Below are 15,079 nucleotides of genomic sequence, written 5' to 3' on the forward strand. Positions count from 1 at the left end.
ATGGACGTGACCCACCTGACTGGACTTCCATACAACCCTCAAGGACAGGGTATTGTTGAGCGTGCGCATCGCACCCTCAAAACCTATCTTATAAAACAGAAGAGGGGAACTTTTGAGGAGACTGTACCCCGAGCACCAAGAGTGTCGGTGTCTATGGCACTCTTTACACTCAATTTTTTAAATATTGATGTTCATGGCCATACTGCGGCTGAACGTCATTGTTCAGAGCCAGATAGGCCCAATGAGATGGTTAAATGGAAAAATGTCCTTGATAATAAATGGTATGGCCCGGATCCTATTTTGATAAGATCCAGGGGAGCTATCTGTATTTTCCCACAGAATGAAGACAACCCATTTTGGTTACCAGAAAGACTCACCCGAAAAATCCAGACTGACCAAGGGAATACTAATGTCCCTCGTCTTGGTGATGTCCAGGGCATCAATAATAAAAAGAGAGCAGCGTTGGGGGATAATGTCGACATTTCCACTCCCAATGACGGTGATGTATAATGCTCAAGTATTCTCCTGCTTTTTTACCACTAACTGGGAACTGGGTTTAGCCTTGATTCAGACAGCCTTGGCTCTGTCTGGACAGGTCCAGACGACTGACACCATTAACACTTTGTCAGCCTCAGTGACTACAGTCATAGATGAACAGGCCTCAGCTAATGTCAAGATACAGAGAGGTCTCATGCTGGTTAATCAACTCATAGATCTTGTCCAGATACAACTAGATGTATTATGACAAATAACTCAGCTGGGATGTGAACAAAAGTTTCCGGGATTGTGTGTTATTTCCATTCAGTATGTTAAATTTACTAGGGCAGCTAAATTGTCAAAAAGTCTTTTTCAGTATATGTTACAGAATTGGATGGCTGAATTTGAACAGATCCTTCGGGAATTGAGACTTCAGGTCAACTCCACGCGCTTGGACCTGTCGCTGACCAAAGGGTTACCCCATTGGATCTCCTCAGCATTTTCCTTCTTTAAAAAATGGGTGGGATTAATATTATTTGGAGATACACTTTGCTGTGGATTAGTGTTGCTTCTTTGATTGGTCTGTAAGCTTAAGGCCCAAACTAGGAGAGACAAGGTGGTTATTGCCCAGGCGCTTGCAGGACTAGAACATGGAGCTCCCCCTGATATATGGTTATCTATGCTTAGGCAATAGGTCGCTGGCCACTCAGCTCTTATATCCCACGAGGCTAGACTCATTGCACGGGATGGAGTGAGTGTGCTTCAGCAGCCCGAGAGAGTTGCACGGCTAAGCACTGCAATGGAAAGGCTCTGCGGCATATATGAGCCTATTCTAGGGAGACATGTCATCTTTCATGAAGGTTCAGTGTCCTAGTTCCCTTCCCCCAGGCAAAACGACACGGGAGCAGGTCAGGGTTGCTCTGGGTAAAAGCCTGTGAGCCTAAGAGCTAATCCTGTACATGGCTCCTTTACCTACACACTGGGGATTTGACCTCTATCTCCACTCTCATTAATATGGGTGGCCTATTTGCTCTTATTAAAAGAAAAGGGGGAGATGTTGGGAGCCGCGCCCACATTCGCCGTTACAAGATGGCGCTGACAGCTGTGTTCTAAGTGGTAAACAAATAATCTGCGCATGTGCCGAGGGTGGTTCTTCACTCCATGTGCTCTGCCTTCCCCGTGACGTCAACTCGGCCGATGGGCTGCAGCCAATCAGGGAGTGACACGTCCGAGGCGAAGGATAATTCTCCTTAATAGGGACGGGGTTTCGTTTTCTCTCTCTCTTGCTTCTTGCTCTCTCTTGCTTCTTGCTCTCTCTTGCTTCTTGCACTCTGGCTCCTGAAGATGTAAGCAATAAAGCTTTGCCGCAGAAGATTCTGGTCTGTGGTGTTCTTCCTGGCCGGTCGTGAGAACGCGTCTAATAACACTTTCCTTTGTTTGGTTTGGGGTTTTTTGCTTGTTTGTTTCGTTTTGGGGTGTTTTGTTTTATGAGGTGTAACGAAATGATCCTCCAGCCTTTGCTGTCCCATTTCTGGGATTAGAGGCATGCGCTGCCGTACCCAGGGTTTTATTTATTTCTAAGCCAACTTTTAAAGAAGTTCATGTACGTGACCAGGGTGCAACAGGATCCGTGTGTCGATGAATGTCCTTAACTCCATCAGATATAACAACAGAACTGCTGGCAAAACCCAGAAAGGCAGCACAAGCCTGCAGGGTCTGCAGAGCCACCGTTTCCACTAGCAGGAGGGCAGTCTGTGAGGACAGAAGCCTGGGAGCGCCACACTTGTGCAGTCAGCTTAGATGCCGACAGTAAAGTGTCATGCCAGACTTCCTAGGCTGACAGTGCCAGAAAGGTAGCATTTCAATAATTAATTCCTAACGAGCAGAAATTTACAAGACATACTATGTCTGAAACACAGTCCTGCTGTCTGCCCCCAGGTGTGGAACATGTGTGGCTTGGTTTCATTTGCTTGAGGTTTTTGTCCCATACAAATGGAGGTGGCTTGCTTTAGCATGGAAGAAGAGATGATAAGTTGCTTTGCAGTACCAACCCTGCCGCTCACTCTGTCTGCAGTGCTGGGCCTGTCGCTCCCCATCTGGGCAATAGCGCTCATATCCTTCGGCGTTGCTCTGCTGTTCGCCTTCTTCGTGTGGCTATTCGTGTGTCCATGGATGAAGAGGAAGATAGCAGGTAAGCAGTCTATTTCTTCCACATTGCAAAGCTGTTCTTGATTCCTGAGCCTTCCCACATAAACGAACAAGTATCTTTAAGAGTAGAGGAACCGGAGGTGGCAGTGGTCACCTGGGACACAGGCTCCTGCCTCTGGCTCAACACTTTTCTCTCTGGCTCCTGTAGTTCCTTGGTCATTTTGTGACCTGCGTGAAGATCATTATTTGTTAAGCATAACCCTAAGTTAACAAATACAGAAGAGAAACAACCAACCAGCCAGAGCCTTCAGGCAGGGCTGAGAGTAAAGCATAGCACAAGAGACAACCTGGCCATATGCACTGGCCATAAACATTCTTTGAACCACTCCTAGGTCTTTCCCCAGACTGGAATCCTCCCCTAACATATAGATTATCCACAGAAAATGAAGTGGTGACTCCACACTCCAGTGCTCAGCAGTAACAAGAACAGACTGCCACTTCTGTGGCCTGGATGAGTGGCAAAGGCAGTGTGCTGAGACACACTTCACCTACAAGACGTCCTGAAAAACGCAAAACCAAAAGTTCGGAGATAAGACGAGTGCTTGTCTCAAGTGGGGCTGGGCAGACTCAAGTTCTGACTGGGAGGGATACAAGTGAGACTCGGGGACTCCATACATCCCGTTTGTCCCCATTGTCCCCATTGCTGTGGTCCTTGTAAACACACACACGAATAGTCAGCTTACAGCACCCATATTGAGCAGCTCACAATGCCTATAACTCCCGTTGCAGGGGAAGCCAATGCCACTGGCTTCTGCAGACACTGCGTGCATGCATGCACGCACACACAGAACTAGAAATAAAAAAGATCTGGAAAAGATGGCTCAGAGGTTAGGAGCACATGTCGCTCTTGCAGAGGACAAAGGTTTGGTCCCCACACCGACATGGAAGCTCACAACTATCTGCAACTACAGTGCCAGAGGATGAGGCCCCAGCTCCCTGGTTTCTTTTGGGGTAAACGGGATCTCTTTGTTTCTCTTGAGCAAAATACAGTTTACTTATTTCATAGGATCTGATACGATAAAAGAAATCGGAGACCAATAGTTATTAACGAGGAAAAAAGACCAAATATACTAGATAAATACCTTGGAAGACAAGCATGACAAACATTTCAGCAACTCTAAGGCCAGGCTTCTAGAAGAGTTGTAGATTTAGACTGTCAGCCCTGGGAGAGACCTTGGCAATCACATTTAACTGTCTTGTTGGTTTTGGATGTGGTCATAACTCAGGCGTAAGTACTGACCATCAACTGTCTTCAAGATCATTGCTTGAAGTTTCTATTTTATTTTCTCCATATAGCTGTAATGTTGTGTTTCTGAGGCAAATATTAACGTATAAAGAGAGGTGTTCACATTCTTAATATTTATTTTAAAAAGGAAAGAATGCATTTCCCAAACCCATGCTTCCTCCTTCTTTCTCTCCAGGCAGATTAGAGAAGGAGAGCGCTCTGTCCCGCGCTTCCGATGAAAGCCTCAGGAAAGTACAGGAAGCTGAGTCCCCTGGCTTCAAGGAGCTCCCTGGTGCCAAACCCAGCGATGACAGCGCTGTCCCCCTCACCAGCCTGGCTGGGGAGGCCGTGGGGGCCTCAGAAGGCACGTCAGCAGGGAACCACCCCCGGGCTTCCTATGGTAAGGCTAACCTGGAGAACTTGGGTACACCCCAGAAGACCTCCTCAGGAGGTAACCAGCAGGCTGAGCATGGGTACAAGAGTCCCCAGATTTCATGTTGTTGTATGGTTTTGATGGACCAGAGCCTCGTGCATGCCAAGCTTGTGATCTTCCACCCCAGATAAGCATCTTCTAAATTCTTTTCAGGACGGGCACTTTCCATGACTCACGGCTCTGCCAAGTCACCCATCTCCAATGGTACATTTGGCTTTGAAGGCCACATGAGGAATGACGGTCACGTTTATCATACTGTACACAAAGACTCGGGGCTCTACAAAGACTTGCTGCACAAAATCCACGTAGACAGGGGCTCCGAGGAGAAACCCACTCAGGAAAACAACTACAGGCTGCTTCGGAGGAACAACAGTTACACCTGCTACACTGCGGCCATCTGCGGCATGCCGGTGCACACCACTTTCAGAGCCTCGGACACCTCCTCTGCCCCCGAGGACAGTGAGAAGCTGGTGGGTGACAGTGTGTCCTATTCCAAGAAGAGGCTCCGCTACGACAGCTACTCCAGCTACTGCAACGCAGTGGCTGAGGCCGAGATTGAGGCCGAAGAGGGTGGTGTGGAAATGAGGCTGGCCTCTGAGCTGGCCGACCCTGACCGGCCTCACGAGGACCCCACGGAGGAAGAGAAGGAGGAGAAGGACTCGGCAGAGGTCCACCTGCTCTTCCACTTCCTGCAAGTCCTCACTGCCTGCTTCGGGTCCTTCGCTCACGGTGGCAATGACGTGAGGTCAGTGTCTTAATCCATTATACGTTAAGAGTCTGCGTGGGCTGAGATCCGAGTCCCTGCCGCTGGGCGAAGGAGAGCATAGGCAAGCCAGCTAGCATGGAAGTACGCACAGAAGGTCTAGTGCACAGGAAGGAGTTTTTCCCTGTGAGAGTGAGGGAGCCACTGTAAGGGCTGACAGGCCCTGCCATTTAACAGGACCACTCTGCGACTGTCATGAGGGGCTGGGAGGACAGTTAGGACCTTACTAACAATGATCCAAGAAAAGGGCAGAGAGATGCTGCAGTAGCCAGGGTCTGGAAATTTTATTTTGATTATGGGAATTAGTCAATATAGAATTATAAATATAGAATTGATAAGCAGTGAAGACCAGCAGTCCTCTGCCTCCATAACACTGCCCCTTAACAGGTAACTACATTTCAGCTCCTCTTTTGGGGTGACCACCAACCATAACATTATTTTGTTGCTACTTCATAACTTTCATTTTGCTATTGTTACAAATGGTAAATATCTGATTTGTAGATGGTCTCAGGTGACCCTGGGAAAGACCCACAGGTTGAGAACCTCTGAATTAGACAGGTCTGAAAGAAGGAAGCCTGCTCCAACAATTTTGGCTCGGGCAAATCCAAGGATGAGTTGTCACACCAGCAAGTACAACCCAGAAAGGGCTGGTTCAGGGGTAAACAGTTAGACATCAACCTGTCACACCCAAGTGACAGCCCAGTTAGCAGCCCACTGAGTGTGTCTGAGGTCAGGACAATCAGGCTGGGTGCAGACGAGGGCCTATGCCCCAAAGCCAGTGGTGCTGGGTAGAGATCCCGGGAGTGAGGGAAGGGAAGGATGGAAGCAGAGTGCACACCCTGAGCCCTGTAGCTTCCCAGGGAGAGATGGGAAACATCAGGAAGACGTGTCAAGCCGGGTAGTCAGGAGGACTTCCCAGCCCAGCTCCTTGTGACATTTAGCAGTGACCTGGCAGCGCTCATGCCTCTTAAGTCTTTGCGCGGTTTTAAATAGTTGATTTCAAAGATGTTTCCAAACATCAAACAAAAGATTGAGTACCTGTTAGACATCGGCATGTAAGTTTCCAGACCTAGAGAGATGAATAGAGGAGTGTGCTGAGCACAGAAATAGGACAGGCGTATCACTGAGAGGAAATATTGTATATTTAACTTCTTTGGGGTGGGGCTTGAATTCTGTGAACCTCGCTTGCCTCGAGTGTGGGAAGCCATGTCATAACAGCACTGCAGTTACAACAACAAAAACAGCCCCTGAAAGATCAGCAAGACAGTGCTCCCCTTATAAGATTGGCCCAGTGGCACGTGGTCCCCATCCATCACCTGCCACCGTCCCCAGAAACACTGGTGACACCGATAAAATCAAGAGCAGCACAATGTTCTCTGCATCTGGGCAGGAGTGCTGTGGGGGCCCTGTCTCGGGACGCCTCGGAGGGCCTCTTGTGCAGGGAGAGCCTGGAGGTCCTCAGGAATAGACACTGTCAGCGTCCAGCTGGCACTGTCTGACGGAGCAGGGCAGCTCTCAGTGTGGTAAAGCAGCGGGCACTCCCTCCATGAACAAAGCTTTGGACCTTCAAACTCTGGCTAGAGAGATCAGAAAAACATGCACAAAATGACTATCCCCAAAGCGCAGTGAGCGCTTAAGGTGACAGAGTAACCGCTTACAACTCAGAGACTCACTGAGACTTTGAAACAGTGTCATCTAGTTTAAAAAAATAAAAATTAAAAAAGAAATCTGACAGCAGAGTCGTCTGGGGACAGGCTTATCAAGCCCTGTCAGGACTCAGTCCAGAACCATTTGCAATTTACCATGAGCCTGTCTGGGACAACCCTCGGAGCTAGGCAAGTGGGGTCCTTCCAACACGAGTCCAAAGCTAAGAGACATGAGGTTTCCCACCCAGCACAGAGCAGAGCTGACCCGGAAGCCAATCCATGCGGACCCTCAACACACTGTCAACCAGAGTAGGGACGAGATCTGGAGAGACCTGAAAACCACGTGTCAAAGCTCTGGCCAGACCTCGAGAGGCCTGGGAAGCAGCAGTGTCGGGGGTATGGGGTGGGGGAGCACACGATGGTCTAAACAGTGTCCGCAGGAGCACCGTGGACGGTGCCCGGCTTCCAGGGCAGTTGTAAGAATGTGCCATCAGTGGTGGCCATCACCGCACAGTGTGAGGACTGACTTGTCTCTCCAGCTAGCAGCTAGAGTCAGGAGCTGAGATGGCAGTGGACATGGAAAGGGATTTGAGGGAAAGATAAGAGAGAAAGAACTCGGTGCTCAGATTTACTCTGAGTGGTTTTTTTTTCAAGTACCTTTTCAGAACCATGTAATTGTACTGAACCCTGCCTAACTCTGCCTAAGATGGTAAGATGGCCAGTCTTCTGGAGTGCTGTTTATATTCACTTAATGTCATTTATCACCGTAGATTACATAAGCTACAAATACAATACGATTAGCTAATTTTAAAAACTGAGAAGTCACTATATATTGTGTATACTGTTGTGCCTATATATAGTTAACTTTTTTTTTTTTTTTCCCCAGCAATGCTATTGGTCCCCTTGTGGCTTTGTGGCTGATATATCAACAAGGCGGAGTTACACAAGAAGCTGCTACTCCAGTCTGGCTGCTGTTTTACGGAGGAGTTGGCATTTGCACAGGTCTCTGGGTTTGGGGCAGAAGAGTGATCCAGACCATGGGGAAGGACCTCACGCCCATCACACCGTCCAGGTGAGGAGGCCCAGGTGAGGCCTCAGGAGGCCGTGCTTAGGAGAGAGGTGGGCCTTACTGCAGAAGTCAGCCTATCAGATCTTCCTCCTGCTCCTCTCACGAAGCCGATGGTCATGTGAGAAAGCGCAGAGGGATTCCTCCCGGCCTCATTCCCCACCAGCAAGCTTCTTCCCCATCCTATCTCCCCTTGGCCAGGCCATCTACCCTGACGGAGCAAGCGGGAAGGCAAACTAGGGGGCTGCTGTAGTTCCCAGTCTATCCGCAGTCATTCTAATGCAGTGTGACACAGGCGCAAACTAGAGCCTGGGGCCGGCCTGTTCCAAACTCCCTAGCCACATCCACTCTCCTACTCTTGTTGGCTTTCTGTGCCAATACAAAACACCCAAGGTATGCAGTTCTGAATAGGACAGGTCCTTGTGGTTCGTGCTTTCACAGGTCCGTTTCAGTTTGTCCTCCTTCTGCAACCTGGGTCATAGGAAAAACAAGACAAACAAAACAAAATCCACCTCATAGCCAGCAAGCAAAAGCAAACAAAGGAAAGGCCAGAGTCCTACACCCCTCAAGGATATGCCCCAGTGACCCAGACACCCCCACCTAAAGATTATATCACTTCCCAAAGAGTCTCACAACATCCCATGGACCACACTTTGACATACGGGCCTTTGGGGGCACAAACTCCAAAACGTGGCCCCTGCCTAACCCCAGATAGTCAAGCCCTGAGACCTGCCATCCTCCAGGGTCCTTAGGACAGGGCATGCACATCTGAGATGTCATGTTAGTCATCCTGTGGAGCAGCCTGTGGCTGTGTGGCTCAAGGTTAGCTAGCAGATCTCAGCTGACAGAATACAACTAAACTTCAGAACTATCTGTTGTAGGAAATCTTTTTTTCTCCGTGTTTCTTTTTTAAACTTATTTTAGGGATTTCTGTTCCCTTTGGTTTCCAATTTTCAGTTCCCCATCCTTAAGATCCATCCTAACAAAAGGTTATTTTAGAAGACTAGATTGAAAAAAATTTGTTATCTGAAGATTGCTAAATTGGTCATCTGAAGATTGCTTTTTTGTAATACGTTCACACGTTGTTTAAAACAAGCACCTAGTCTTTCCTTTGCCCCAGTAGAAATGAGTAATTTATCATCTTACTGCACAGCAGGAATTTCTGACCCAGTTGCACACTTCAGGTTGGAAAACATGCTAGGAAAACAAGGTCATGGGCGTCAGCTGCACAGCCCGCTGCCCTGCTGCGAGCAACAGAGTCTTGTTCTCCTAATGGTCATCTGGCTCAGGCAGCCGTCCACAACCAGCTTACAGAATGTTCTGGCAAGACTTCTGCAGCCACGGGGTGTCGGCAAGGCCACACAAAGAGCTCCTGTGACGTTGTCTTCCTGTCCCCCCCACACAGTGGCTTCACTATTGAGCTGGCCTCTGCCTTCACCGTGGTGATTGCCTCCAACATCGGGCTTCCTGTCAGCACCACGCACTGCAAGGTAGGCCCCTGCCAGCCAGAGACTGCCATTCTGAGGGGTGGCAGGTCGGTCTGAAAAGAAGCAGCTACACCGTGTGGTTGGTGTGGGACAGCCAGGCCTGTTTGTTTCCCTAGCACCCGCCTCTAATCCTTCCCGGTCCCCAGCAAGGCACCTGGTGCTGAGGCTGTGCCTCCTCAGCACCAGTGAGAGCTTCCACTCGCCTGTGCCCTCACTGTGCCCACCTGCAAGTTCCCCTTGAAGTCGTGTGTGCACTGAGCCTGACTGCAGGTTCCCATGGGATGTGCCCTCCGGTTCCTGCCACTGCGCAGAACTGACCTCAGAGCAGGACAGAAACAGAAGGAAACAAAAATTATTTCAGAGCAATTATAAGATGTGGCTGCTTCTGGTTCTCCCCTCACATGACGCTTAGGCTGACTCTTGTGCCTTAGAGTCTATTCCAAATGAGGGTCAGGAGGTAGCTCCTGATGCTGGTATGGTGTATTATGTCCAGTTGTTCACAGGGTCCTCCTAATTGTAATCAATCAGTAGACATCACCATACCAACCAACCTGACTCTGATGTATGAGGCGACCCCCACTGGGCACCGCTGGAAGTGCAACGGGACGTTGACCCACTCACAAACTGCAAGGACGGTTGAGATAGCACTTGCCCAGCCTCACAGATGAGGGAATGGAGGCAGAGAGAGGTTAAGAAGCATTCCCACCCAGGGCTGGCATGGTGCTCTGCTGTTCCCCTCCCTCGTACACAGGAGGAAGGCCAGCAGAGACTGGCACCCCCACTGCTCACCCACGGGGACTGCTCCAATGTCGGGAGGTTTTAAAATAATGAAAGGTTCTTGGGCGGCTCATAATGATAGCGTGTGTCCCTAGCACAACTGAGATCCTGAGTTCAGCCAATAGTGCCACAAAAAAATGAATACAAATTACCAAAGAAGCACGGGTTCACTGAAATACTTAACAAAAAACAGGGTGGCCTATGAGGATAGCCATCTCCCTGTTCTCCACGCTTACTCTGTGCCAAGGAAAAGGCAGCTAGCTTCTCAATTTCCCATTTACTCATTCACTGTGTGTGTGTGCGCACGACATTCATGCGGTGGTCACCATGTGGGTGGGTCCCAGGGTTGAACTCAGCTCATCAGCCTTAGGTGGCAGCTGTGTGGGTGAGCACCTTTACCCACCGGGCCATCTCAGCTGCCCACTTTCCGCCATTTTGTAGGCATAAACAGTCACACCTGCCCGGCTTCCCTAGCTGTTGTCACCTATTAGCCATCTTCTCCACAGTAATGGAATATAAGTCACATGGAGAGGAACTCCTGCCTAGCAATTCCAGCCTCTCTGGAAGGAGACTTGATTAGGAATATGGAGGCCAGTGAAAGGATAGCAGAGAACATGAAGACCCTGTGTTATGTGGAAATGTCACAGTAAAACCATTATGTGCACATAGGTGCATATACTAACTTTCAAACTTAACTCTCAAGTCGGGCATGGTGGTGCACTAGGGCTCAAGAACCAGAGGGAGGGCAGAATCTCTTGAGTGTGAGGCCAACCTGGGCTACACAGCAAGTTCCAGGCCAGCCTGAGCTACATAGTGAGACCCCTGTCTCAAAAAAATTAATTAGTTATTAAGTAAAGTAAAATAAAATCAAACTTTAATTTTTCACCTTGAATTATAACTTGCTCGATATTTATAGCATAATAGGGATATTTTATTAAGATATTTATATCTAATTTGTATAAGACCTTAATAAATATGTATGTTACTGTTACCAAGGTGCCTGCACTGAGCACATAGTCAATTCTGTTTCCGTGATACAATAAGTAGTACAAGGAAGAGCTGTTGGTATGAGCAGGTCCTGCGCGCAGGACCACAGTGGGACGGTGTGTGCAGCAAGGCCAGACAACTAACAGAGAGAAACTGCCCACATCCAAATGAAAGTACAGAAACCTCCAGCTTGATTAGAAAGTGTGTCAAATGGGGGCAGCACTCGCGGAACCTGCATAGCTGCAGGGGGGCACAGTGATTTTACAATAATTCTAGTAGGAAACAAGGCTCTCGAGGTGGCTTCGATGGGGGAAAGGTGTTTGCCACCAAGCCGGACATCCTGAGTGCTAGGACTGAAGTGGTCCTCTGGTCTCCACACATGTGCTGTGGCGTGCACACACCCGCGTGCAGTAAATAAATATGAACCCAGTTATTTAAAAACTGAAGGAGGATCGTATCTGGCAAAGACTCAAGCATCTGCTGACAGGTAGAAAGGAAGATGTGGTAGGGAGCGTGCTATGCTGCACGACTGGAGAAGAGTTTCAGTCCTCAAACGCAGCCCGGCAGAAATGTTCTCAGAACTTTACAGAGAGAAACCAGGGTGAGAGCATAAATTATGAAAACTATAAAATGATCTCCATAGAAAACAAATGTGGGGCTCGGGTCACATGATACAGGCTGATGATGTCTTAAACAACTAAAAGTCGGTGTTTGTGAAAGTCTCCTCTCCTCTGCGTCGTCCTTTAAAGTAGACCTTACTCCTACTGCCATGTCTCTGCTCCTCCAGGTGGGCTCCGTGGTAGCTGTGGGCTGGATCCGCTCGCGGAAGGCTGTGGACTGGCGCCTCTTCCGGAACATTTTTGTTGCCTGGTTCGTGACTGTGCCCGTGGCTGGACTCTTCAGTGCTGCTATCATGGCTCTCCTCATGTACATATGTGGTCTCTTTTCTTCCAGTCGGTAGACGGCTGGAGGGATGTTCTGACGTGGCTAAGATACTCACACCTCCCACCCTTGCTTTCCCTGACACATGCACACCCTTCCACACGCCTTCCAGATGGCTTCGTGCCGGCCCTGCTTACCCAGGCCACAGCTCATCTTCCAGAATTAACCTACCTACTGTACATAGTAGCATACATCGAGCTGATGCTGTGATGGCATGATGTGGTGCGGTTACTTACAGTAGATGTGTATTGTGTACCTAGAATAGGTAGCATTTATCTCCAGCAAACTAAGAACGAAAGCAGAGGCATTGCCTAGACCGCAAGACTCTGTTAATTGTATATAATGATTTCAGTGGTGGCAAGTGTAGAGTATAAAATCCTTTTTTAAATACACTGTAATATAAGTGAGATACAGTATACTTAATGCAAACCTGGGCGAGTGCCCAGGCCCTTGAGTGACTGCACAACCCTGGGACAGGTGTTCACAAGTGCTCTCTCTGAAGAATGCGCTCCTGAGCTGGGTCTGAGTTACTGTCATGTGTCACAATGGCTTCAACGGTAAACTCAAACTACTTTTAACCGTCTGCTTCCTGTACACCTTTTTGATTGGAGAAACTTGGAAAGTACCAAAGAAATAGGGGATAACGTGCCAGTGTTGCATCTTCCCATTGCTTGTCCCCTCCCCACGGGCCACGACAGTGAACCTGGTGACACCAGCAGCAGCCAGGTGGCTGCCACACCAGGTACTGGTAAGCTTGTTCAGCGGCCTTTCCCTGTCACCAGCGTGGATGGCGTACGGCAGTGGGGGTGTAGAGTTGTACACTACATACATATCAAGTCCCACTCGGTGTCCCTCCCCGCCGTGCCCTGCAACCTGAAAAGCAGAATCCTTGTTGCCAGCATCAGAGCCAGTGAGCGCTTGATGGGCTCGGATGCTGCAAGTTCACGGTTAGTGGGAGGCACTGGCGAGGACACTGGGCTTGGGGATCTTAGAGGCCTTTTCTCTGTAGGACATCCGAGGTTCTCCTGTGGAGCCGCTGTTCTCTTCTGACGGTGGGAGAGAGTCAGGATGACTAAAATGTTAAGGGCCCGAAACCATGGAAATGCTGCTAATATTTTTATATTGACATACATTTTCACGGTACTTCATTGTAATTTTTTTCATTAATCAAGCATATTAAATTTATAATAAAAAAAAGTGCCCCTCAAAAACTTACTTCTGACGTCTTTTTCTTTCAGAGTTCTCACAAAAATAAAAACTATACAATTCATCCGCTTGTAGTTTCCCCTACATCTTACTACAATTCCGTGTTTGTGCAGAACCAGTACACAAAACTAGAAAGGGAAAGAGTGAGCCACACCTCTGTCAGCAGGCAGGAACATAGTCATCCGTCCACCATGATGACCATGGTAAGGAGACTACACTCCTGTGTGGAGCTCACCTGCTTGGCTCTTCGTTTCTGCTGACTCCCACTGAGGACCTGGTCTGTTCTCAAGCTGGGACACTCAGTGAAACCTTTCAAATTCCTCACTGTGCCAGCAATGTCGCCTAACAGCTGGATGGGTAATGGATGAGAACCACCATCCAGGTGTGCGGGTTTCAGGGCCACTGCCAAGTCTGAAACCCTCTCCTTCTAAAATGGCACCTTGCTTTCGACACTCGGCATCCTCTCAGATTTATTGGTGAGAAAATGATAGCCCTTGTGTGAGCAAACACTCTGCAGGCCACACAGCCTGCCTCTCTCAGGCAGCGGTCAGACCCTGCCGTAGAAGGGCCACCTGAGCCCTAGCAGGCAACTGCACCAGCTAGGTCCCAGTCAGGGAAGGAGTCTGGTGAGGTCATGCTTTCGGGGGGTGGGGGGCAGTGTTATCTGACAGGAGATGGCTACTCTGTATGTCATCCCAGGAGAGGAGGGAAAAGCCCACTCCAAAAGACAACTTTCCTGTCAAATGTCCAGAAAATGGTTCCTGTGTGTGATGAGGGACCCAAACAACGGAACTCCTCAGTCCCTGGCATCTTTGTGTGTGGTCAGACATGCTTCCCATGTATAGGAAATCTGCCTGAGGGACGAGAAAGCCACGCTCAGAGGAGAACCTCATTTATTCTGTCTTCCCTCTCCTGAGTCTGAACTGGCAAATACCCCAGTGGATCTCAAAGGCAGGTTGCAACCCTTGGAGAGCAGACAGCCCTTTTTCACAGGGCTCACCTAAGACCATCAGAAAAACACGGGTATTATTTACATTATGTAACAGTAAAATTACAGTTATGAAGTAAAAGAAAAGTTATGGTTGGGGGTCAGCACAACATGAGGAAGAACTGTATTAGAGTCGTAGCATTAAGAAGGTTGAGAACCACTGCTCTAAACACATACTAATCTTCAATGGGTCATTTTTAAGTCCTCTCCTCTCCAGCAACAGAAGAGTCCATCCACCCCATAAGCTGGGTGTGGTGACATACAGTTCTGAATTTGGCTCTCAGGAGGCCAAGGTAGGTAGATCTCTAAGTTCCAGGCCAGCATAATCTACATAGCACGGAGCCAGATGAGGGACCTGTCACAACTGCACTTCCTTAGTGTTTAAAACTGAAATATGGATCCATTGGTGCTTTGGTGAGGCCTTTTAAGGGAAAACTACTTCCTCTAGGTCAAAAGACTAGAACTGAGTTCCACTTATGATCTGCCCCCAACTATTAGAATGTCACAGGCTATTGTCTCCTGTAAGAGTTAATCAGGCTGAGCCTGTCAATCACCTGACCAAGAGACCCCCTCAGGAAAGCTGACTTTCCTGAGGATGTCTGAAAACGGCCCCCAATAGGCTCTTAGCGAGTGACACTATTGGGAGATGTGACCTTGTTGGAGGAAGTACTTCACTGAGGGTGGCTTTGAGGTTTCAAAAGCCCATACCAGACCTGGTGTCACTCTGTCTTCCTGCTGACTGCCAAACCAGACATAGAACTCTCAGCTCCTTCTCCAGCACCATGTCTGCTGTGTGCGGCCATGCTTCCTGCCATGGTAGAACTATAAGCCAGCCCCAGTTAAATGTTTTCCTTCATAAGAGTTGCTGTAGTCA

General features: G+C 48.7%; 1 protein-coding gene across 5 annotated transcripts in view; it reads left to right on the forward strand.

Moving 5' to 3' along the window:
* Positions 1 to 13,226, forward strand: part of Slc20a2 (solute carrier family 20, member 2) — a 92,917-nt gene extending 79,691 nt beyond the window's left edge. For 4 of the 5 annotated variants that reach the window (NM_011394.3, XM_030243366.1, XM_006509043.3 and 1 more), the window contains 6 exons: positions 2,552 to 2,668; positions 4,107 to 4,310; positions 4,497 to 5,088; positions 7,639 to 7,824; positions 9,224 to 9,308; positions 11,857 to 13,226. In NM_011394.3, coding sequence (NP_035524.2) covers positions 2,552 to 2,668; positions 4,107 to 4,310; positions 4,497 to 5,088; positions 7,639 to 7,824; positions 9,224 to 9,308; positions 11,857 to 12,030 — 1,358 coding nt within the window. In that variant the 3' untranslated portion in view covers positions 12,031 to 13,226. Of the gene's footprint in view, positions 1 to 2,415; positions 2,669 to 4,106; positions 4,311 to 4,496; positions 5,089 to 7,638; positions 7,825 to 9,223; positions 9,309 to 11,856 lie in introns of all 5 variants that reach the window. The other variant, XM_030243367.1, reaches the window with a different exon arrangement.
* The last annotated feature ends 1,853 nt before the right edge of the window (positions 13,227 to 15,079 follow it).

This window comes from Mus musculus, chromosome 8, assembly GCF_000001635.26.
Source record: "Mus musculus strain C57BL/6J chromosome 8, GRCm38.p6 C57BL/6J".
NCBI classification, from domain to species: domain Eukaryota; kingdom Metazoa; phylum Chordata; class Mammalia; order Rodentia; family Muridae; genus Mus; species Mus musculus.